At 44.0% G+C, this 25,620-nt stretch overlaps 1 protein-coding gene across 1 annotated transcript; it reads right to left on the bottom strand.

Annotated features, from left to right (window-relative positions):
- Nucleotides 1-2,170: 2,170 nt before the first annotated feature.
- LOC123571056 (putative protein SSX6) lies at nucleotides 2,171-11,169 on the bottom strand. The gene is made up of 7 exons (XM_074029496.1): nucleotides 11,101-11,169; nucleotides 10,548-10,662; nucleotides 9,775-9,870; nucleotides 7,877-7,926; nucleotides 5,742-5,877; nucleotides 3,260-3,364; nucleotides 2,171-2,783 (listed from the first exon to the last, which is right to left on the bottom strand). The coding sequence occupies exons 1-6, from the start codon at nucleotides 11,167-11,169 to the stop codon at nucleotides 3,264-3,266; spliced, it is 567 nt and encodes a 188-aa protein (XP_073885597.1). The 3' UTR covers nucleotides 2,171-2,783; nucleotides 3,260-3,263.
- Between the last annotated feature and the right edge of the window lie 14,451 nt (nucleotides 11,170-25,620).

The raw sequence follows: 25,620 nt of genomic DNA on the forward strand, positions 1-25,620 counted from the left end.
GCTAACGCTTGTAATCCCAGCACTTTGGGAGGCCAAGGCCAGTGGATCACGAGGTCAGGAGATCGAGACCATCCTGGCTAACACAGTGAAACTCCGTCTCTACTAAAAATACAAAAATTAGCTGGGCATGGTGGCAGGCGCCTGTAATCCCAGCTACTCGGGAGGCTGAGGCAGCAGAATCGCTTGAACCTGGTAGGCAGAGGTTGCAGTGAGCCGAGAACTCGCCACTGCATTCCAGCCTGGGTGACAGAATGAGACTCCATCTCAAAAACAGACAGACAGACAAACCAAAGTAATGTATCAGAACTTGATGGACCTTCAGCCCTTCACAGTAATAATGAAGGAGAGAAACACATTTGTGGAGAGGGGACCACATTCACTCTTTATCTGTCCATGATAGACAGATAGTCGGGAACTTTATATACCCAAGGAACCTGAGGAAAAATGTTCCCTGTCATGACTCACAATCTTCCAGCCACCCTTCCTTGCACCTGTCTTGTGGGCTGGGGGACCCAACTTATGGATCCCATCTTCCCAGGGAGAAAGAAAAATCAAATCCTTCAGTATCTCTTTCAGGGTATCCTCTCCTCTATTTGCATGGAGGATAAGGCTCTCGATATTTAGTAGCCGAATGTTACATTTGTGTAACACAGAACTATATTGGGATAAAATAGAATTTGTTTCCTCTGAGACACAGGTAAAGGTACGTCCACACTGACCCGGGTGGCAGCCACCTCTTCCTGCAGTGCCAGGCAGGGCATGCTCACAGATCTGGGGAACCTCTGCTGTTCCTGGAGCCCCACAACCTCCTTCCTGGCACCCTCCCCCTCTGGTGGTTGTGACAGCTCACACTTGGCCTTGGGCATCCCCTGCTTCTTTGCCTGACCCTCTTCTGCCCACACTGCATATCTCTGTCTCCCACTGTCCCCACTATGACCACGATTGCCTCTCCCTCCCTGCACTTTCCCTCTCGAAGGGCTTGTTCAATTCTCCCTCCTTCCATCACACACACCTGTCCTCCTTAATGTTTCTGACGTCGGTGAGCTCCAAACTCAGCCCCTCCTGCACCTGCCAGCTGTAGGACCTGTGACAAGATGCCTACCATCTGTCTGGGACTCCGTCTCTCATCTATCATATAGGCATAATGATGATAGTGTCCTCCTTCCAAGGCTGGGGAGAACCAGGAGGCCAAGGTGATGGGTTGTGGACAGTCAAAACAGCTCTGATCCTGCCTCCACCTGGGGCTGGTGTTTCAAGTCCGTTGTGTGTGAATGCAGCCTTAATGTCTCCAATCACACACAGCGATTTGTTCTAAAATAGACTCCCCTCTGCCCTTCCCTTCCCCACAACTGTTTCCCCTCTGCACCGTGCAGTGGTACCTGTGAGAAAGAACTGACGCATTCCCAAATCATCGTCCCCACCCCAGCCCCCAGACCCTTGGTTGGTGAGACCCTTGATGGGCAGTCTCATGCTTCTGTCCAGGGGACTTTCCCACCGTTGCTCCCCTGCATGGAGACTAAGTGGACTCTTCTATTCCCTTCCATCACAGGGTGTACAGTGCACGCATCTTCCTCATTCCTCCACATTCCCCAGATGACGATTTCATCTGTGTCTCCTCCCACATACTCCCAAATGGATGGTCCCAGATCTTTAACTTGAAAATTGTTCAGAGAGCGAAGGCCAAGATGCCCAACCACCTGCTGCAGAATCCTGCTCCAGGACTGAAGTGTATGGTCTCTATCAAAATAAAAACTGGAGGCCAGGCACGGCGGCTCAAGCCTGTAATCCTAGTACTTTAGGAGACGAAGGTGGGAGGATCGCTTGAGCCCAGGAGTTCAAGGCTGCATTGAGCTATGATCACGCCACTGCACTCCAGCCTGGACAGAGCAAGACCCCGTCTCTAGAAACCAACCAACCAACCAACCAACCAACTAACCAACTGGAAACATCCTCCTCTAGAATGGTGGTCAGGAACATCTGCCTGCCTTGTTCCCTGATGTCTCTCCAGCACCTAGAACAGCGCTCAGCACGAGGATGCACTCATTGGTGTTTTGTTGAATAAATGACTCCTTTGCTACAGCAATTCCACTTCTAAGAATCTTTCCTAAAGAAATATTCACACATGTGCACAGACCTGTGTGCACAATAATGAGAGGAGCAAACAATTGGGGAACGTTTGCAAAGGTTTATTAACTGTCAGTAACTGATACACAGGAATTGGATGAGGGGAGTACATGCTGAACAGGAAACGGAGTGAGGGGGGCTTGACCAGGACGCATGGCACTGGGGAAAAGCAGATGGGAGATGCTTATAGTGGTACTTGGTGTGACTGTGTGTGTGTGTGTGTGTGTGTGCGTGCGCGCAGGTGTGTGTGGTGTATGTGTAAATGCAGAGGAAACTGAAATTAAGCACTCAGAACTGCCCTCAGTAGTCACATCTGGGGAGAGAGGAGGGTAGTGCTGTTCTATGCAGAGAATATCTGACTATACTTGTTTTTTAAGTAGATGCATGGATATACAAACCGAAATACGCGTTAAGCATGTCTTGCTCATCAATGAAAAGGATAATATCTAACAGAATGGCACACTGTAAGACAATACAACGGAAACGCTAACATCGAACTCTTGGCACACTAAGAAAAATGACGCTCAACTTTGCACTGTTGTGAACACTCGCTTTCGCTTGCTATGCACCTGATGACGAGGGGTCCGCAGCCATGCCCATGTTCGTGAAAGGTCACCACGTTCTGCTTCTCATCATGGGCATGTGTCACATCCCTGAGGCTGAGGCAAGAAGAGAGAAGGAAAGTAAGTGGCAGTGAGTTCCCACCGTGTGACAACTCAGTCTCAACTCCTCCTGACCTTTAGACCCTTCACACTCTGATTCTGCCCTACCTCGGGACCTGCACACACCTTCCACGGTTCCTCGAAGAGAACCATCCGCTCATGCCACAGTGACTTCCTCACCTGGTTTATCCATTCCTAGGCTAGAGGAAGGTGTGGCCCACATCTCAGGGCTGACCTGGGGTTTGGGAGCCCACAGCATCCTGGGTAGGGAGGATCCCTGGATATACAGGGCAGGGAGTAGAAAGCTCCCTGCATGGAAGCATGGGAAATCTCATCATTCAGCCTCAATGCTGTACCCTAGAAAATTATGAGAAGGGAATGATTTGGGGAACAAGTGACAAGATGGGATACCGGTACCGTAACAGAATAGCACATCTGCAGGGATGTGGGGGATGAGCCGAAGGTTCACTTACGGAGTTACTCGTCGTCTTCCTCAGGGTCGCTGATCTCTTCATAAATCACCAGCTGCTTTCTCTCACGCAGTCTGTGGGTCCAGGCATGTTTCCCCCTTTTGGGTCCTATGATGGAGAAGAGTTGGAAGATGAGGGTTGGGTAGGTTGAAGAGTGTTGGCTCTGTTTTCTCAAAAACAGGAGATGCCTCCCTGCTCCCAAGTGCCCATGGGCCTTCTTTACCCAGTTTTTCACATTCTCTGGCTAGAGAGGCTGAGACCTTGGACCCACACCAATACAGGCCAAATGCCAATTAAAGTTTTAGCTTCTGGCTCCTTCCGTTGTGAGGTTTAGATTCCCAACATCTTCACTTACGGGAACGCTGACCCATACCTCCTTTCATTCTGCACGTATTTGTTAAGGGCAGACAGGCATACCTTGTTTAATGGCACCTCATTTTCATAGTGCTTCGCAGATACAGCATTTTCTTTTTTTAGAAATTTTCACCAATTTTACACTTTTCCATTACTATTATATCTGTTAAGGTGATTTGTGATCAGTGAGCTTTGATGTTATCATTGCAATTGTCTTTTAGTCTTTTAAAATAATTTTTGTTCTTTATTTTTTGGGTACACAGTAGGTGTATATACTTACGCGGTACGTGAGATGTTTTGATATGTGCATGCAATGCGTAATAATCACATGATGGAAAATAGGGTACTCATCCCCTCAACCATTTATTCCTGTGTTACAAACAATCCAATTACACTCTTTTAGTTATTTTTAAATGTACGATTATTATTGACTATAGTCATCCTGTTGTGTGTAAATGCTTTGGGGGTACTAGGAACTGCGCCCACAGAAGATGACAAACGTAACCGATCAATGTTGTGTGTGGTCTGACTGCTCCACGGATGAGCTCTTCCCTGCCTCTCTTCCTTTTCTTGGGCCTCCCTATTTCCTGAGACATAGCAATACTGAAATTAGGACAGTGAACAATCCTACAATGGCCGCTAAGTGTTCAAATGAAAGGAAGAGTCGCATGTCTCTCACTTTAAATCAGAAGCTAGAAATGGCTAAGCTGAGTGAGGAAGGCATGCTGAAAGCCAAGACAGGCTGAAAGCTCCGCCTCTTGCACCAAACAGCCAAGCCGTGAATGCAAAGGAAAAGTTCTTGAAGGAAATAATAGTATACACTGCAAAGGAAAAGTTCTTGAAGAAAATAATAATACTAATACTCCAGTGAACACAGGAATAAGAAAGCAAAACTGCGTTACTGCTGAAATAGAGAAAGTTTGAGTGGTCAGGATAGAAGATGAAACCAGCCACAACACTCCCTTAAGCCAGAGTCTAATTCAGAGCAAGACCCAAACTCTCTTCCAGTCCATGAAAGCTGAGAGAGGTGAAGAAGCTACAGAGGAAACGTGTGAAACTAGCAGAGGTTGGTTTGTGAGGTTTAAGGAAAGAAGCCGTCTCCATAACATAAAAGTGCAAGGTGTAGCAGCAAACCCTGATGGAGAGGCTGCAGCAACTTATCCAGAAGATCTAGCTAAGATCACTGTTGAAGGTGGCTACACTAAACAACAGATTTTCAATATAGATAAAATAGCCTTCTATTGGAAGGTGACGCCATCTAAAACTTTCATAGCTAGAGAGGATTGACTCCAACTTTGAAAGAAGTTCTACTGTGGGTAAAATGCTATCCAATAGCATCACATACTACAGAGATGTGCTTCACGAAAGGGAGAGCTAATCGATGTGGCAAATTTCATTGTCGTCTTCTTTTAAGAAACTGCCACAGCCACTCCACCCTTCAGCAACCACCACCTTGATCAGCCAGCAGCCATCAACACCGAGGCAAGACCCTCCACCAGCAAAAAGAGTGTGACTCACTGAAGGCTCAGAAGATTGTTAGCATCTTTAACAATGAATTATTTTAAAATTAAGGTATGTACATTTTTAGACATAACGCTATTGCACACTTAGTAGACTACACTGTGGTGTAAACATAATGTTTTTATGCACTGCCAAACAAACAAAAAACAACGTGTGTGACTCACTTTAGTGTAGTGGTCTGGAACCGAACCTGCAACATCTCTGAAGTACACCTGTACTGGGTATCAGGCATTGAGCTGAATAAGCTATGATCCCAGGTTATCACAGACAGAATTGCTTGAGCACCTTTCATGTCATCAGGCTTTCTATATTTAATTTAATACCTCCAAACAATCTATTAACTATGATTCTTTATTTCCATCTTATGGACTAGGAATCTGGAGCTGAGAAAATTTGGAAGACTTGCCCCAAGTCACGTGGTTTTTTATACGGACGTCAACTCCAGTCTGTGTCTCTGGAAGTCATGTCTAACATCTCATCTGGAGCTGGGCGAGCTCATCAGCCCAGCCCGGACCCAGGCTTGTCTGGGATCCATGCCACACACCCAGTCCCCACACCTGAACATAGCCAGGGAAGCCAGAGGGGTTGTTCCCGAATTGTTTCCTCTTACCAGAGGTCTTGTTAATCTTCTCAGAGGTACTTGGTTTTCCCGGGGGGCACGGCTGTTTCCCATCGTTCTGTGGGCCAGATGCTTCTGGCACTCCCTTCGAATCGTTGCCTTCCTCTGCTGGCTTCTTGAGCATGATCTTTATAATGTGAAGGTCACAGATAAAACAGTATCAGTCACATTTCTATAGTGCTTTAGAGCTTACAAAGCGTCTTCACACGCATTACCTTAATCAATGTTCTCAACAACGCTGGGAGAGTTACACTTACCTAAATAAGGAGAAACCTGGGAGGTTAGAAGGGAAAGGAATGGCCTAAATGAATGGGGTGGAATTCCAGGGCTAGAATGCTTATCTTCACACTCTTTCAAGACTGACATTTGTGCAAACAGCAGAAATCTCCATGTAATTGAGAGTGTGGTGTACAGAAGTTTTGTAGAATAGCATTCTAAGAATTCACAAGGTCTACAAAAGGAAGAGCTTCTATAAAATACAAGGGATCCCAATATAAGCTTGTAGACTGCTGCTGGGAGAGTAAATGTAAAGACATAGAGAGGGGACAAAACGCTGCTGGGAAAGATGATGTGGGGCGATGAATACTGGGAAGAGAGAGGGAAAGAAATGGTTTGCTGAAATTAATCCAGACATCAAAGAAAGCAGTACCAGATATGGCATACCACCCTACCGAGGCACCAACATTGAATGTGGAATTCAGTGAGATGGTACCCATACCAATTCTGCTTGCATTGGGATGTGTCACTGACCAACAATATTAAGCTACTCTTTTATTTTTGTGTTTTTGTTTTGTTTTGATTTTGTTTTTGTTCTGGTTTTTGAAACGGAGACTTGCTCCGTCGCCTGGCTAGAGTGCAGTGGCGTGATTTCTGCTCACTGCAATCTCCCCCTCCCCCGGTTCAAGTGATTCCCCTGCCTCAGCCTCCCGAGTAGCTGGGACTATAGGCAGGCATTACCACGCCCCGCTAAGTTTTGTGTTTTTAGTAGAGATAAGGTTTCACCATGTCGGCCAGGATGGTCTCAATTTCTTGACCTTGTGATCTGCCTGCCTCGGCCTCCCAAAGTAAGGCTCACGACTGGCATTACAATGCCATGAACAATACACGATTTTACATGAACAATATTTTACATGAACAATACATGTAAAATAGGCTAAGGGAAAGTCCTCTCTGAGCTTGTAAACACTGTTTAAATGTAATAATAATAACAATATCTTTCTGGATACTTCTTTGAATTCGGTCTCCACACTGGCAACCCAACTCCCAGATCCCTTTACCCTCTAAACCAGAGTTGAATCTGCACTTGTGGGGTCACTCATTCAGGGGCCTCCGAGGGATCCCCTGGGCTGGGACTGGGGCTTCCCAGATGCCCCAGGTGCAGACAAGGCCCTCAAGGAGCTCACAGTAGGGAGGGGTCAACAGTCAAAGCGATTCCTAAGCCATGCAAACGGCCCGGTAACAGAGCAGAGGCCAGCTGGTCCCTCCTGTTGAGAGTGGGTGTCTCAACAGAAGCACCGGCAGGCCCTATGGGGTAAAGCCCTAGTGAGCAACATCTGAACTTCATAAACAAATGCAAACGTGAATGAGCTTTAAATGGCTTGGAGTTCTGGATTAGACTACCCCTGCCACTGCGCCTCAGGAAAATTCTTTAACATCTCTGTACCGGATAGCCTCATTTTATTATTATGCTGCTGATAACCATGATCTAAAACATGGACTGTGATTCTTTACTTCCATTGCATGGACCAGGAATCTGGAGCTCAGAGAACTTAGAAGATTTGCGCCAAGTCACATGGCTTTTGTATGGATGACAACTGAAGTGTGTGACTCATTATTATTTGGAGATAATAACAGAAACAACGTCATAGAGGTCTTCTTATGGATTAAATTAATTCTTCCATGTGAACTGCTTAAAGTAGTATCTGGCATCACTATGAAAACAAAAGAAGTATTAAGGATGACAACTCTTAGTATTATCAAGCCGTCGATGCTAACATCAGGTGTTGTGATAGACATGGGGAGAAGGAGGCAATGAGGGCATTTTTTATATTCCCCCACTCTTACCTGTATTCACATCCGTGGAGAGACAAAGGTTCTCTGGTCCTTTAGATTTGAGAGATACTCACCTTTGGGAAGATTCTCTGGAACCTGCCGAAAGTCGTCTGAGGACGTTCAACTGAAAGAGAATACATCAGAATTTTAATTTGTTGGGAAAGATTTCCAAACTCTAGAGAGACTTCTGTTGCATCAGGGCATTCTGCAGCAGAGGGTTATGAGTCCACTCATTGTTGAGGAGTTATTTGAGATTTGCTTCTGAATTACGTTTAGTAATGGTTGGTTCACTTATCTGTGGCATCAGTTCAGAATTTTCCATCTCATAGTTTATCAAATGGGGGTTAAACCCCATCACAGTCTCATCTTATTCCATTACATATCTTTCACTTTCTCCCAGATAATTAAAATGATTTGTTGGGAAACTGAACTGTATCCACTCAAGATGTGCAACAACTAAAAATCACTGTACACTTCAAATGGGTGAAGTGTACATACCATAAGTACGTCAATTAAGCTGTTAAATGTGTGATGAACCGTGGATGATTTAGTCCAGTGGCTCTGAAATATTTTCAGTATAAAGACACTCCTTTAAAGTCAAAAGCTTGGCAGATACTCAGGCACTGGATTTTCAGACCTCTTGTAGTGATTGTGGGAGATTGTAGAATCTGGCCTGTTTGTTGGGAAGTAATAGGTCTATTGGAGACAGTTTGGACATTCTGACCTTGTCTTATGATTGCATTGTCAGAGCAGAAGAGCAAGTAAACACATATGTCCCCTTTATATTCCTGAAATGCACAAAGCTCTCTACGCAAGAACCTGTCTTTTTTTTCACATACTGTTGTCTCCGCTCACTGACAAGTGGGAAAGCTCTCTGTGTTGGATGAGGGATCACTCTTTCAAACTCACTTCCAAGCTCATCACGGAGAATTGGGGTTGTTTGGGAATGAGAAGACTATTTGGTTTTAATAAAATACAGAGAAACAGCGATCTTTACTATGTCATGTGTTCATCACCCTCTCTCTTAAGATATTTATCCAGTATCTATATGCTGTTAATGAAACAAACTCTGGAAGTTTTTGGCGGATCTACACTTTTAACATTTTCTTTTTGTTTTTCACTTTTAATATTTTCTTAACTGTCCTTTGATTCATTAACAGTGTTTAGCAAGAACAACAAGTCCTTTAAAAAAGAAATATTTCAAACACACAGAAAAGTATGGGGAATAATATTGAGTTCAGTCGCATCTCAACATTACCCCATGACTATGTTAGGACTGATTTATTTATTCAGAATATTAGAAACACTGTAAACGGGCTGGGTGCAGTAGCTCACACCTGTGATCCCAGCACTTTGGGAGGCTGAGGCGGGTGGATCACCTGAGGTCAGGAGTTTGAGACCAGCCTGGCCAACATGGTGAAACCCCGTCTCTACTAAAAATACAAAAATTAGTTGGGCATGGTGGCGGGCGCCTGTAATCCCATCTACTCAGGAGGCTGAGGCAGGAGAATCGCTTGAACCCAGGAGGCAGAGGTTGTAGTGGGCTGAGACTGTGCCACTGCACTCCAGCCTGGGCAACAAGAGCAAATCTCCAGTTCAAAACAAAAACAAAAACAAAACAAAACACACTATCAACAAGTCACGGCTGAAGCTGTCTGTGCAGCACTCACCAATCCCTGCCCCCCTCCTTCTCCATTTACAGCCAGTCCCCTCAATTTGATGGCTTTTTATTCACATTCATGTTTTCATGCATTTACCATTTACTTATTATCCATAAAAATACATATTATTGTTTTGCATGTTTTAGAATTTTATGAATGTCCTCTGTAGTTAACTTTCTGTATGCAATTTTGTTTTCACTCAGCCCTGCTGTGTATGAGGGAACAAATGTCTGAGGATCTTTCCCAGGTAGCTGAGCTGAAGAGCAACTGGGCTTGAGGAGACCCTTTCTAGCCCCTTCCCATCTACTCACCCTGATTCCCGCAGTTACGGTCATTATCAGAATCATTCCCCTGGAAGTCTGTGGCCTGTTTATTACGCATGAAAGGTGGGAGGGTGACATTGAAACCTAGAAAGAAGCAAAATGTTTATTCCTTAAGGGACAAACTTAGATCCGGCACGGTGGCTCATGTCTGTCGTACCAGTGCTTTGGGAGGCTGAGGCGGGAGGATTGCTTGAGGCCAGGAGTTCAAGAAGAGCCTGGGTAACATAGAGAGACTCCCATATCTACAAAATATAAAATAAAATTAGTTGGGCATGGTGGCATGTGCCTGTAGCCTCAGCTACTCCATAAGCTGGGCAGGAGGATTGCTTGAGCCCAGGAGTTCGAGGCTGCATTGAGCTATGATTGCGCTACTGCACTCTAGCCCAGGTGACTGATTCAGAGAGAGACAGATAGAGAGAGAGAGAGAGAGAGAGAGAGAGAGAGAGAGAGAGAGAGAGAGAGAAGCCGAAAGGAGGAAGGTAGGGTGGGAGATGTGCTGTGATGCCACAGAGACAGTTGGGCTCATCAGACGCCTACGGGAGAGAAACGTGCAGGATCTAGGTACAAGCTCCACTGTGGCCAGCCCCTGCCCTCAGCCCTGATAGGATACGGAAGAGCAGAACACCCAGAAGCTGCCTTGTGATTTTTCCCTGCACAAAAGGAAAATGTGGGGTACTTTCTGCAGCCTAAGAAGTAGCCTAGGCAGGAAAAGGGATGCTCATGTGTCCCCAGACTTGTCTGTTCCTAGAACTTTCTGTTACCTAGTTTAGTCATGGCCTCATACTTTCTCTTCATATGCACACAGCTGATTTTCTCCGAGTATTTCATCTTTTCCCACTCTTTCTTAGAGAAGTATTTGGCAATATCATCGAAGGCCTAGGAAAAAAGAAAGAAAGAAATTCTGGCTGTGACTCAGCTAGGCATGTCTGCCATTCAACTGGAGCCGCTTCCTGTGTGCTGGATCTGGGAAGTGGGGATGATAATCCGTCCTGGTTGATGCCATGGCTAACTGAGACAACATGGGGACCTTCCCCAGCTTCTCCCCTGCCACACAGTAGGGCTTTAATGCTGCTGACTGGCTCTCTTCCCACCTTGCAGAATGGAGTGAGAGTCACCAAATGTAGTGCACGGCCACAGACTTGTCTCCAGGGATGCTAGGTGATGACAGAGCGAGGGTGGGAGGCTCCCAAGGGTCCAGATCTCCCCCGAGACCCTGCTCCTTGTCCCCAGTACCTCTGTCCTCCCCTCTTCAGAAACCTGGTCACCCTACTCTGTCCCCTGGACCACTGTTCTGTCCCCTCCAGGTCACCTCACCTTGCTTCTCTTCTCTGATGTTTTAGCATCATCCCTGGGTCTCTTTGCAAAGGCGTTGTCTCGATTCATGGCACCGGGAGCAGTCTGACCTGCAAGAGAAACAGCCTGAGTCTTTCCAGTCCTGTGGAGGGAGAAATCAGTGAAGGCCGGCCACACTCAGTCACCTGGAATCAGGTGTTGCATTTCTGCATCCGGGGCTTATCTGTCCGTGAGTAAAGACATGGGGAGAAGTCAGATGAAAACAGGGAGCCAGGGGTCTCTGGGAGAAGTACTGATTGGGGATGACAGGTTCTATGGGCATAGCAGCCTTGAGTCTTTGGGAGGGGATTGGCTAATGTTGTTAGTAGTTTCCCTGGGGCCAGGCTTACCCTGAAAGATGTACAGACCCTTGTCGGGGAGGCAGGGACGTGACTGTGTAATTTTATCCAGTGGGTGCGTTCTGACACCCCCACTCAATAAATAAAGGGAAGGAAGTGAGTCCCGGAGGTAACTTGGTCTCTCTGGTGATGGATCTGATCAGGCAGAGGGATGGGGGGTTCTGTTCTGTTGAAGAGAAATGAGCATCGCTAATATGAAAGGATTTAGAGGCTATTACTGGGTTATTGGTAAATTATTAGAAGGAAGAGAGCTAGAATCTCGGAGACTACAAGAGCCCTCCATCACTTAGAGAGAACGGGGGGCATTTCAATTTGCAGCAATCGGCCAGGCTTGGTGGCTCACGCCTGTAATCCCAGCATTTTGGGAGGCCGAGGTGTGCAGATCACTTGAGCCCAGGAGGTCAAGACCAGCCTGGGAAACACAGCAAAACCCCCGTCTCTACAAAAACAAACAAACAAAAAAGAAAAACACACAGAAAATTAGCTGGGGGTGGTGGCGCAGGCCTGTAACATCTCAGCCCTTTGGCAGGCCAAGGGGGGCGGATGGCTTGAGTCCACGAGGTTGATACCAGCCTAGCCAACCTAGCGAAACCCTCTACTTAAAAAAAAAAAAAAAAATTACATAAAAATATTAGTGGGGGCAGGGTGGTGCATGCCTGTAGTCCCGAGGCTGAGGCAAGAGGATCTCTGGAGCCCAGGAGGTCGAGGCCAGCCTGGCCAACATAGCAAAACCCCATTTCTACTAACAACAACAATAACAACAAAATAACAGCATGGGTGAGGTGGCTCCTGCCTGTAGTTCCAAGGCCGAGGTGGGAGGATCGCTTGAGCCCAGGAGGTCAAGACCAGCCCGGCCAACATAGTGAAGCCCTGTCTCTACTAAAAACAACAACAACAACAACAACAACAAACTAGCAGGGGTGGAATGGCACACACCTGGAGTCCTGAGGCCAAAGTGGGAGGATCGCTTGAGCCCAGGAGGTTGAGGCCAGCCTGGCCAACATAGTGAAACCCGGTTTCTACTAAAAAAAAAAAAAAAAAAAAAAAAAAAAAAAAAAAAAAGCGTGGGCAGGCTGGTGCCCTTCTGTAGTCCCGCGGCCAAGGCAGAAGGATTGCTTAAGCCCAGGCGGTCTAGGCCAGCCTGGCCAACACAGCAAAGCCGCCTGAACTAAAAAATGAAAAATAAAAAATATTATTGGGGGCGGGGTGGTGCGTGCCTGTAGTCCCGAGGCATAGACACGAGGATTGCTTGAGCCCTGCCGATTGAGGCCAGCCTGGCCAACATGGCGAAACTGTCTCTACTAAAAAAAAATTAAAAAATAAAAAATACTAGTGAGGGCGGGGTGGTGCGTGCCTGTAGTCCCGAGGCCGAGGTGGGAGGATTACTTGAGCCCAGGCAGTCGAGGCCAGCCTGGCCGACATAACGAATCCCCGTCTCTACTAAAATACAAAAATGAAAAAATATTTCCAGGGGTGGGATGGCACAGGCCTGTAGGCGCGAGGCCGAGGCGGGAGGCTCCTCCATGATGATCGCCCTGAAAGGCATTAGTTGTCTTTCAGTCCTCAAGATTTTGGGAAGCCCAAGCACTTGAGGCCCCTGCGGAGGCTTCCTCCTTTTCTATCTGCCCCCATTGGCCCATCTAGGGTGTCCCTTCAAGAGAACCTACCTCAGAGACAAAGCAGTGGTGGCGAGGTCGGCAGCAGTTGGCGACAAAGTGTGGCTGGAGGAGGAGAAAATATTCTGTGATGTCACTGCCCCAGGATGATGGACCAATCAGGGCAGTCAGTGAACTCCATCTGGCCAATTAGAAGTCAGAACAGTAGGCGGGACAAGCCAAGCTGACGTGGGGTCTCTCAGTCCAGGCTCCAGGGACAGAACCTTCTCAAAGCGAGGGCAGAGACTCTGATTTTCCCGCCTAAAGCGTCCCCTGGGATTGGCTGCTCCAAGTTCAGAGTACCATGCTCTGATTTTCTCTTTAGATTCTTTCAAAATCAGAGTACGCATGGGCTGGTTTTGTCTTGCCATTTTTCCTATCCCCCCCACCACCCCCCGTGGTGCATTTGTTATCCAGTTTTAATAAGCAGTGTATACGAAGCAGGTCGCCATCTCAAATCCTTCCTGTCAGTTTCTAACTTTTTCATGTATGAGATTTTTCCTAGGAACTCTTTACTAACGTAAGAAATTTGGGCCGGGCACGGTGGCTCACTCTTGTAATCCCAGCACTTTGGGAGGCCACAGCTGGTGGATCGCTTGAACCCGGGAGGCAGAGGTGGCAGTGAGGCACGATCACGTGGTGCACCCCAGCCTGGGCAACAGAGAGATACCCTGTCTTTTATCTCTACAATAAAAAATGATAAATAAAATTAGCGAGGTCGTGTGCCTGTAGTCCCAGTTACTCAGGAGGCTGAGGTAGGAGGATTGCTTAAGCCCAGGAGTACGAGGTTGCAGTGAGCCATGATCCGGCCACTGTTGCCTACCTGGGCCACAGAGCAAGATCTTGTCTAAAAAAAAAGAAGACAGAGAGAGAGAGAGAGAGAGAAAGAAAGAAAAAAGAAAAATTTCAATGAACCAGTCCCAGTGGCTCACGCCTGTAATCCCAACACTTTGAGGGGCTGAGGCAGGAGGTAGTAGGATCACTTGAGGCCAGGAGTTCCAGAACAATCTGGGCTACGTAGTGAGACCCCCACCTCTATAAAAAAAAGTTTTTAAAAATAAATTTAAACTAAAAAAACACTTCTATATATTTTTTTCTAGAAGACCAAAGAATGAGAAATATGTTTTACCTATTGATATTAATAATATTTGCAATAATAGTAGTAAAAAGAGTATGTAATTAGGGCCCACTGTGTTCTTCAGGGAGCTCATAAGTCAATTTCTCTAAGAAGTTTCCCCTACCCCCATCTCTGGTACCTCCAACATGTCCCTGTTCCTCTCTGGGCTTTCCATCTACAGCCGTGAGCTCTCTAAGATCCTCCCAAAATGACAGCGAGCTCTATTAAGGCAGGGACAGGGCAATGGCCCTTGAGCCCAGCACAAAGCCCTTTATGTGCATCTTCCCATTAATTTTCACAACCTTCTCTTGAGTTAAATACTATTATCATCCCCAGTGTGCAGATGTTGAGACTGAGGCTCAGAGAATTAAGCAGTCTGCTCAAGGTCACATAGTCAGTGGGTGACAGAGCTGGGATTCACCCCCAAGGTGAATTGAGTCCAAAGTCTGTGCTTTGGATGTATGTATTTTTAATGTATACATTAAAATGTATACAATTTTAAATGTATGTATTTATTTTTCATTAAAACAATTTTTTTAAGAGATGGGGTCTTGCTGTGTTGCCCCCGCTGATCTGGAAGTAACTCCTGGCCTCAAGCAATCCTCCTGCCTTGGCTTCCCAAAACACTGGGATTACAGGAGTGAACCACCCCACGTCCAGCCTCAAAGTCTGGGCTTTAAATTGCTCTTCTATATTGCCTCGACTATTTGTTGAATGAATAAATGCATCTTACAACTGCAAAGGTTCTTTAACATAATTTACATCACTCCTTACAATCACCCCAAATTCCCTCTGGCTGCTGTAACAAATTACCACAAACTTTGTGGCATAAACGACATAAATTTATTCTCTCACAAGTCTGGAGGCCAGAAATCTGAAATCAGTTTCACTGAGTTGAAATCAAGTTGGTGTCAGCAGGGCTGTACTCTTCTAGAGGCTCTAGGAGAGAATCTGTTCCTTGCCTCTTCCAGCTTCCGGTGATTGCCAGCATTTCTTGGCTTGTGGCTTGATATGGTTTGGCTCTGTGTCCCCACCCAAATCTCATCTCGAATCGTAATCTCCACGGATTAAAAATCCCCATGGGAGCGGTTTTCCCCATGCTGTTCTTGTGACAGTGAGTTCTCAGGAGATCTGATGGTTTTATAAGCATCTGGCATTTCCCCTGCTTGCACTTCTGTCTCCTGCCACCATGTGAAGAAAGTCTTTGCTTTCTCTTCACCTTTGGCCATGATTGTTTCCTGAGGCCTCCCCAGCCTTGTGGAACTGTGAGTCAATTAAATCTCTTTCCTTTGTAAATTATCCAGTGTAAGTAATGGTGGAAGGATGAAAGGCAAAAGCAAGTGCAGGAGACAGACAGAGAAAATGTGACTAAGCTCCCTTTTATAATAAACCCAGTCTTGTGATAACTAATCCACTCTTATGACAATGGCATTAATCACTTCCTGACAGCCTCACCTCTTAATATTGTTACAGTGGCAATTAAATTTCAACACAAGTTTTGATGGGGAAATTCAAACCATGGCAGTCATACTGCCTTCTTCTCTTCTGTCTGTGTCAGATCTCCCTGCCTCAATCTGATAAGGACACTCATTATTACATTTAGGGCTCACCCAGATAATCCAGGAGAATGTCCCCCATCTCAGGATCTTTAACATAATTACTTTTTTTTTTTTTTTTTTTTTTGAGACAGAGTCTTACTCTGTTACCCAGGCTGGAGTACAGTGGTATGATCTCGGCTCACTGCAACCTCTGCCTCCCGAGTTCAAGCAATTCTCTGCCTCAGCCTCCTGAGTAGCTAGCATTACAGATGTCCACCACCATGCCCAGTTAATTTTTGTATTTTTAGTAGAGATGGGGTTTCACCATCTTAGCCAGGCTGGTCTTGAACTCCTGACCTCGTGATCCACCCGCTTTGGCCTCCCAAAGTACTGGGATTACAGGTGTGAGCCACTACACCTGGCCAACATAATCACTTTTTTTTGTTGTAAGTTAACGCTCACAGGTTCCAGGGGTTACTATGTGGCTATCTTTTGGAGGGACATTGTTCAGTCTACCACAGTTTGCCCTCTGGCCCCCGAGGATTCACATCTCTCCCACATGCAAAATACATGCACCCCATCCCCAAATCCTCAAATGTCTCAAACCGTGCAACATTCGCTGAAGTCCGACATCTTATCCAAATAAGATCAACTCAGAAGTACCAAGTCTCCTCATTTAAAACAGATATGGATGAGACTCTGGTTATGAAACATCCTGGGGCAAAATTCTCCTGCTGTGAATTCGTGACACTAGAAAACAAGTTATCTGTTCCAAAAATACAGTGGCGGAACAGGCGTAGGATAATAGTTACAGATGTTTCCATTTGAAATGGGAGAAAATGGAAGAAAGGAAGGAGTCGCTGCTTCCAACCATTTTGAAATCTAGCGGAACAAATTCCATTTTGTTTCAAGGACTCAGAATAATCCTCTGTAGCTTGAAGCTCTCCCCTCTGGTCCCATAGCCCTCCTCTCAGAATGTATGTCACAGTGATTCACACCTTTAGACCAGCAGGTCCTTTGTGGATCTTTCCCAGATAATATCATTTCTATTACCGGCTATGGCTGAGCATAGTGGAAGAGCTCCTTGAGTCACGTGCCCAATCTCTTCAGCACTAGCAAACATGGCCACATTCTTGACTTTCTCTCTAGAGCATACCTTCCTGATAGAGCATACCTTCCTGACAGTGCCTCTCCTAATTTTAGTGTCTTTTGAAATCTTGATAGGCTGAGAATTTCCCTGGATCCTTTTTGCTTAAGAGTCCTTTCCTCCGTTTATCCCTTTCCTCTAACATTTTACTAGTACTTGGATTGGAGTCCAATATAAAAATGAAAAATTATGGGACTAAGACTGGGGGTAAAAAATGATGGAATGTCTAGGCAAGTTGTTGAGAGTTTATGAAGGATGAGCCTTGGGAAGGGAGTCTTACATATGATCAGACTGGTTGGGATTGAAAATAAATTTTTTATCAGTTTTTCTAAAAATCGAACATTAGTGTCAAGGGTGCACTGAAGCAGGGCAAGTCTGCTCCTCTTGGTTTGAAATAAGTTTCCTTAACATGTTGATCTGTTTTTCTTTATCGTTTAAATAATCAGTCTAAAAATTTGGGGATTTTGTGTTTTAAGATAGTTTCCTAACTGCATTTATTAGGTTTTTGTTTTTCTTTTCGTTTTCTGAGACGGAGTCTCGCTCTGTCACCCAGGCTGTAGTGCAGTGGTGCGATCCAGCCACCGTAGTAAGCAAGGTTGCTCACTACAACCTCCACCTCCCAGGTTCAAGTGATTCTTGTGCCTCAGCCTCCCGAGTAGCTGGGATTACAGGGACCCACCACCACACCCGGCTAATTTTTGTGTTTTTAGTAGAGACAGGGTTTCACCGTGTTAGCCAGGCTCGTGTAAAACTCCTGGCCTCAAGTGATCTGCCTGCCTTGGCATCCCAAAGTGTTGGGATTACAGGCATAAGCCACTGCACCCAGCTATAATTAGCAATTGTACAATAAATTTACTTTGTACAATGATTTTGAACCAAGATCCCAAGCCTAGGGGCCACCAGCTAAACAAATCACAAGACTATGGGGCAGTTGAATGAGATCTCTTGTAGTCTTTGAGTAGTATTTTGGGACTGGGTTGAATTAAAGCAGAGTGCCAACTCTATAAAAGGGAGCACTAAGTGAATTAAAGGATTTGGGGGTCAGGTTCTGTCAAGTGAAACATGTAGACATTCAGGGAATAAGAGTCTCATTATGATATGAAGACTTATTCTGACGTCTTGGAAAAAGCTGTCTACAGTGTGGAAACATCAACTTCTCATCCTGATTTGTCATTCGAATGTCTCTGGTTATGGCATTGGACACTTTGGTGAACTTTTTGTGTGGTCCATACATCAGGCACAAGACTTGTTCTTTAGAATTTATGCAGTTTTATTATATAGGTCTTGTAAATCAAAAATAAAATCCTAAGCCCTCTGCCCCCAACTATCTGAATGGACTTCCTCCAAAGCCAGGGCTCTTTTAAAATTTAACCTGAGAGACTGTTTCAGGCCATTACAGGAAGTGTGGGTCAAGCATGCCTTATTATACATACCTCTCTGGCATCAACATCAACATAGATTTGAAGTCTGATAAGAAACATGTTGGCCGGGTGCGATGGCTCATGCCTGTAATCCTAGCACTTTACGGGGCTGAGGAGGGTGGATCACAAGATCAGTAGATCAACACCATCCTGGCTAACACAGTGAAACCCTGACCATACTTAAAATACAAAAAATTAGTCGGGCATGGTGACACATGCCTGTAGTCTCAGCTACTTGGGAGGTTCAGGCAGGAGAATCACTTGAACCCGGGAGCCGGAGGTTGCAGTGAGCAGAGAAGGAGCCACTGCACTGTAGCCTGCCTTGACTACAAATCCCCACTTGTCCTTGGTGGAGTTGAAGTCGATTCCCCATTGCAGTGGTCCCTGTGCCTATCACAGTAGTCCTGCCACTGAGTAAAGTCGTCCTTATGATCTTTTTTTTTTTATTTTCAGAGACAAAATGGGTGATATTGGTTGTAATTACCCAGCTCAGAGGGCAGAGGGAGAGGTAGGAAAGGAATGCTCAGTTACTGGCCAGCTTTGATGAGTCTGCGCTTTTTCTAGGAACTTTCCAAGCCCCCTATTCCTTAATGTTATCACGCCACTTTGGGCTAGCACTGGGCCAGCCCTGCCAAGTGTCTGCTCTACATGTTCACAGAACAGGTAATAAGCCTTCCAGAAAACAAGGAGAAAAAAGAATGCAACTTAGAAAGCTCCACCTGGGCTGATCCTTCATCAGTGGCCTCTGACCTTTTCCCACTCTAAGCCATCTCATCCTTCAGTGGGGACCAAACCATCAAGGGTTTTGTTACTGGGAGCTGTCCTGAACTCCAACCACTTCCCACCTCTTCTGTGGCATCTGTAGGGTTGGGTTTGGGAAGGAAACCAGCAACTATTCCTGGTTCACCATCCTCTTCTGGAACCAGATATGCCTTTACATTTTAAAAGTAATTTGAGGTCATTACTAAAAACAACTAAAATATATATACCACTTAACTACATGACAGGTGCTATTCTAAGTGCTTTACACGTATTTACCCATCAAATCATAGCAATCAAATGAGTTAGATAATGTGGTTATCCCCAGTTTACTCTTGAGTAGCCTGAGACACAGAAAGATTATATGACTTACACAAGGTCACACAGCTTAATAAGTTGAGAAGCCAGAAACTGAATGCAAGCTATCTGGTTCCATAGTTTGTACTGTAAAATGCTAGTGTTAACTGTACACAGCAGCTCATGGCTGTAATCCCACCACTTTGAGAGGCAGAGGTGGGAGGATTGCTTGAGGACAAGAGTTCAAGATCAGCCTGGGCAACAGAGCAAGACCCTCTCTCTACTAAAAAATATATTTTTTAATTACCCAGGCATGGTGGTGCACACCTGTAGTCCCAGCTCCATGGGAGGCTGAGGCACTTGAGCTGAGGAAACTGGGGCTACAGTGAGCCATGACTGTGCTATGGAACTCTAGCCTGGGCATCAGAGTGAGGCCCTGTCTAAAATAAAAGAAAACGAAATGCTAGTGCCTTTAACTGTTCTACCGTTCTATCATTCATTAGTATCTGTATCCATTCCTTGAACAGCAAAAGAACTTCTCTTTTCTTTCCTGTCCCTCCTCCCATCTTCTATGTTTATATAATACCTGCAATTTTATTTCAAAACTATAATTTTTTTAAGTTTACAATCAAAAGTTTACACTGTTTAATACATTTTACTGTTTTTCTTTTCACCATTGCTGATTGAAATCACCTCCTTCCTCTTAAATTTACTTTTCTCTTCTCATAGCACTATATACCAATAGTGATTTCTGAAGGATACATGTGTCATGAATTTTCTGAAATAATTTTTCCCTCATTCTGGATTATCCTGGCTGTATATAGATATCTAAGTTCAACTTTTTTTGTTTGTTTTTGTTTTGTTTTGCTTTTTTGAGACAGTGTCTAGCTCTGTCACCCAGGCTGGAATGCAGTGGCACCATCTGGGCTCACAGCAATCTCTACCTCCTGGACTCAAGCGATTCTCCTGCCTCAGCCTCCCAAGTAGCTGGGACTACAGGCACGTGGCACCACACCTGGCTACTTGCTGTATTTTTTGTAGAGATGGATTTTGCCTTGTTGGCCAGGCTGGTCTCAAACTCCTGAGCTCAAGGTATCCTCCCATCTTGGCCTACCAAAATGCTGGGACTATAGGCGTAAGCCACTGCGCCTGGTCCAAAGTTATTTTTAATCAGCTCCTTGAAAAACTTCTCCATTGCATTCTCTCTTCTCTCTTTATCTCTGGGGACTTTCAGGATTTTATGTTTATCTTAGAAATTTTACTCCTAGGGCGTGTGTGTGTGTGTGCGCATGCACACATGTGTGTTAATCAGGTTCAGAACTAGGTGAATCTTTTCAGTTTGAAGATCCATGTGTTTGTTCAGTTGAGAAAATTCTAGAACATTATTTCTTCAAGTACCGCCTTCTCTACAGTCTTTCTATTCTTTTTTTTTTTTTTTTTTTTTTTCTTTTTTGAGACGGAGTTTTGCTCTGTCACCAATGGTGGAGTGCAGTGGCACAACCTCAGCTTACTGCAACCTCTGCCTCCTGGGTGTAAGTGATTCTCCTACCTCAGGCTCACCAATGGCTGGGATTTCAGGTGCCCACCACCACACTGGGCTAATTTTTGTATTTTTAGTAGAGACGGGGTTTTGCCATATTGCCCAGGATGGTCTCAAACTCCGGACCTCAGGTGATGTGTCTGCCTTGGCCTCCCAAAGTGCTGGGATTATAGGCATCAGCCACTGAGCCCAGCCCAGTCTTTCTATTCTGTATGTCTGGATCTTCTATTGGATGAATGTTGAAACTTCTGGAATCTATTCTCCATTTCCTTTATTATTTTCATTTCATACTTTGTATTTTGTAATCCTTTTCTGCTGTACGGTGAAGTAGTGCCATGCTTGAACACATTTTTTCATTGGGTTGTTCCAGTTTCTCTTATTGATACGCAAAAGTTTTGTTGTATATTAGAGATGGTTACTTTTAATTTATTACAGATGCTTCACCATTTTCCCCAAAAGTTGCCTTTTTAAACAGCTGTTTATGGTGTCTGTTGAATTAGATGATACTTTAATTTTCACCTTTAAATTTGTCAGATTCATTGTTCACAGCCTTGGTGTAATGTCAGGAAGTGCCTATGCCAACTCAAGATGTCTTACACTGTAACATTTTCCTAAATTTTCATCTGGTTCTTTATGACTTCACGTTTTCACATTTAAGTCACTGAAGTTTTAGAATTTATTATTTTATGTGGTTCAAAGTAAGGATTTAATCTTTATTTTTTCAAATGGATAGACACTTGTCAAGCAATCTTTAAATTACAGAGGCCATTCATATAAAATTTTAAAACATGCAAAAGAAGAATGTATATTTTTATGGGTAATAAGTAAATGGTGAATGTATAAAAACATGAATGCAAATAAAATGCCATCAAATTGAGAAGAATGGCTGTAAGTGGAGAAGGAGGGAGGGCAGGGACTGATGAGTACTGCACAGACAGCTTCAGACATGACTTGCTGATAATGTTTTTTGTTTATTTGTTTATTTTTTCTCTCTCTCTTTTTGTGATGGAGTTTCGCGCTTGTTGCCCAGGCTGGAGTACAATAGCATAATCTCAGCTCACTGCAACCTTCACCTCCTGGGTTCAAGCAATTCTCCTGCACCTGCCTCCCGAACACCTGCCCCTACACCCAGACACCTGCCGCTACACCCAGCTAATTTTGGTATTTTTGGTAGAGATAGGTTTCACCATGTTGGCCAGACTGGTCTCAAATTTCCTGACCTGAGGTGATCCACCTGCCTTAGCCTCCCAAACAGTTGAGTTTACAAGCGTGAGTTACCACTCCTGGTGTGTTTATAGAATTTCTAATATTCTGAAAAAATAAATCAGATCTAACATAGCAGTGGGATAATGTTGAGATCCAACTGGACTCAATAGTATTCCACATACTTTTCTGTGTGTTTGAAATATTTCTTTTTCAAAGGGCATGTTGTTCTTGCTAAGCACTGTCAATGAACCAAAGGACAGTTAAGAAAACGTTACAAGTGAAAACTTAAAAAAAACTTTAAATCGCAGATCCGCAAAAACTTCCAGAGTTTGTTTCATTAACAGAATGTCGGTATTGGATAAGTATCTTATGAAGAGGATGATGAACACATTATGTAACAAAGATCACTGTTTCACTGTATTTTATCAAAATCAAATAGCCTTCTCATTCCCAAACAACCCTGAATCTCCATGACGAGCTTGGAAGAGAGTTTGAAACACTGGAAGAGTGAATCTAGTGCTTGAGTATCTGCCAACAGCCCTGCATGCTAAAAACGCTCAATAAATTCCGTATTGATGGAACGTATCTCAAAATAATAAGAGCTATTTATGACAAACCCACAGCCAATATCATACTGAATGGGAAAAAACTGGAAAAATTCCCTTTGAAAACTGGCACAAGACAGGGATGCCCTCTCTCACCACTCCTATTCAACATAGTGTTGGAAGTTCTGGCTAGGGCAATCAGGCAAGAGAAAGAAATAAAGTGTATTCAGTTAGGAAAAGAAGAAGTCAAATTGTCCCTGTTTGCAGATGACATGATTGTATATTTAGAAAATCCCATTGTCTCAGCCCAAAATCTCCTTAAGCTGATAAGAAACTTCAGCAAAGTCTCAGGATACAAAATTAATGTGCAAAAATCACAAGCATTCTTGTACACCAGTAACAGACAAACAGAGAACTTTTGTATTTTTTAGTAGAGATGTGGTTTCACCCAGTTAGCCAGGCTGGTCTTGAACTCCTGAGCTCAAGTGATCTGCCCGCCTCGGCCTCCCAAAGTGCTGGGATTATAGACGTGAACCACCGCACCTGGCCAACTGACTTTGTTTAATATGGCAGTTTTCATAAGTAATCTAGGTATAATGGTTAAAATGAATAAATGAGATAAATGTGAGATACATGTTATAAGTGAACTTTTCATGTAGTTTGAAATCTTTTTTTTTCTCTTGCTCTTACCATATGAAGATGAGATATTAAAGTTATGTTAGATTAAGTAATAGGTACTCACTAAATGCTGGGATGATTTCCAACTAAGAAAACAAGGGATACAAATCACTGAACATAAATACAAGTTTGTTCTTGGCCTTCAAGTTTTACAAAAGACAAAGGGTATTTGGATCTGTTAATAAAATGCCCTGTTCCACATTGAAAATTGTTCTATAAAAATATTTTTAAAGATTATAAAATATACATTCATGAGATGTTAATATATAACAATTCCAAACTACTTCCTAGGTTTTTACCAAAAATTAAGGTTACTAAAAATTAAAAGTTCTTAATATATGTAATTCTATATATCAAATGTACAAAAAATAATTTTTATCTGACAAAATTTTGCGTGGTCTGAGTGATAATACATTTTTATCCTAAAATAAAATGATTGATTGTTTTAATATAAAAAATAGTCTATGGCCATACCACCCAGAATGCGCCAAATCTTGTCTAATCTCAGAAGTTAAACAGGGTCGGGCTTGGATGGTACTTGGAATGGAGTCCAATATGAAAATGAAAATTTATACGGCTAAGACTGAAGGTAAAAAAAATGATGCAATGTCTAGGCAAGTTGCTGAGGGTTTATGAAGGATGAGCCTTGGGAAGGGAGTCTTATACATGATGAGATTGGTTGGGATTGAAAAGAAATTGTTTATCAGTTTTTCTAAAAATCGAACATTAGTGTCAAGGGTGCACTGAAGCAGGGCGAGTCTGCTCCTCTAGGTTTGAAATGGGTTTTCTTAACATGTTGATCTGTTTTTCTTTACCTTTTAAATAATCAGTCTATAAAAACAGAGATTTCGCATTTTAAGAAAGGTTCTTAACTGTATTTATTAAGTTTTTGTTTTTGTTTTTGTTTTCTAAGATGGAGTCTCACTCTGTTGCCCAGGCTGGAGTGCAGTGGTGTGATCCAGCCAGTGCAGTGAGCAAGGTTGCTCACTGCAACCTCCACCTCCCTGGTTCAAGTGATTTTCCTGTCTCAGACCCCCGAGTAGCTGGGACTACAGGCGCCCAACACCACACCCGGCTAATTTTTGTCTTTTTAGTAGAGACGGGGTTTCACCATGTTGGCCAGGCTTGTCTTGAACTCCTGTCCTCAAGTGATCCGCCCTCCTTGGCACCCCAAAATGCTGGGATTACTGACATGAGCCACTGCACCCAGCTATAATTAGCAATAGTATAATAAATTTGGTTTGTACAATGGTTTTGAACCAAGATCCCAAGCCTAGAGGCCACCAGCTAAACAAATCAAAAGACTGTGGGGGAAGTGAATGAGGCCTCTTGTAGTCTTTCAGTAGCATTTTAGGACTGGGTTGAATTAAAGCAGAGTGCCAACTCTATAAAAGGGACCACTAGGTGAATCAAAGGATTTGGGGGTCAGGTTCTGTCAAGTGAAAAATGTAGACATTCAGGGGGTAAGAGTCTCATTATGATATGAAAACTTATTCTGATGTCTTCGCAAAAGCTGTCTACATTGTGGAAATATCATCTCCTCACCCTGATTTGTCGTTCAAATGTCTCTGATTATGGCATTGGACAGTTTGGTGAACTTTTTATGTGGTCCATACATCAGGCACGAGACTTGTTGTTTAAAATTTATGCACTTGTTCAGTTCCCACCTATGAGTGAGAACATGCGGTGTTTGGTTTTCTGTTCTTGTGATAGTTTGCTAAGAATGATGGATTCCAGCTGCATCCAAGTCCCTACAAAGGACTCAAACTCATCCTTTTTTATGGCTGCATAGTATTCCATGGTGTACAACTTAAAGTATAATAATAATAAATAAATTTAAAAAAAAATAAAAAAAAAATAAAATTTATGCACTTTTGTTTTATAGGACTTGTAAATCAAAAATAAAATCCCAAGCCCCCTGCCCCCAACCATCTGAATGTACTTCCTCCTAAGCCAGGGCTCTTTTAAAATTTAACCTAAGAGACGGTTTCAGGCCATGACAGGAAGTGGGGGTCAGACATGCCTCTCTGGCATCAACATCAACACAGACTTGAAGTCTGATAAGAAACATATTACAGCTGGGCACGGTGGCTCACAACTGTAATCCTAGCACTTTGGGAGGCCAAGGCAGGTGGATCACCTGAAGTCAAGAGTTCGAGACCAGCCTGACCAATATGTTGACACCTCGTCTCTACTAAAAATACAAAAATTAGCCAGATGCGGTGGTGGGCACCTGTAAT

Source organism: Macaca fascicularis, chromosome X (genome assembly GCF_037993035.2).
Source record: "Macaca fascicularis isolate 582-1 chromosome X, T2T-MFA8v1.1".
In the NCBI taxonomy this organism is placed as follows: Eukaryota; Metazoa; Chordata; class Mammalia; order Primates; family Cercopithecidae; genus Macaca; species Macaca fascicularis.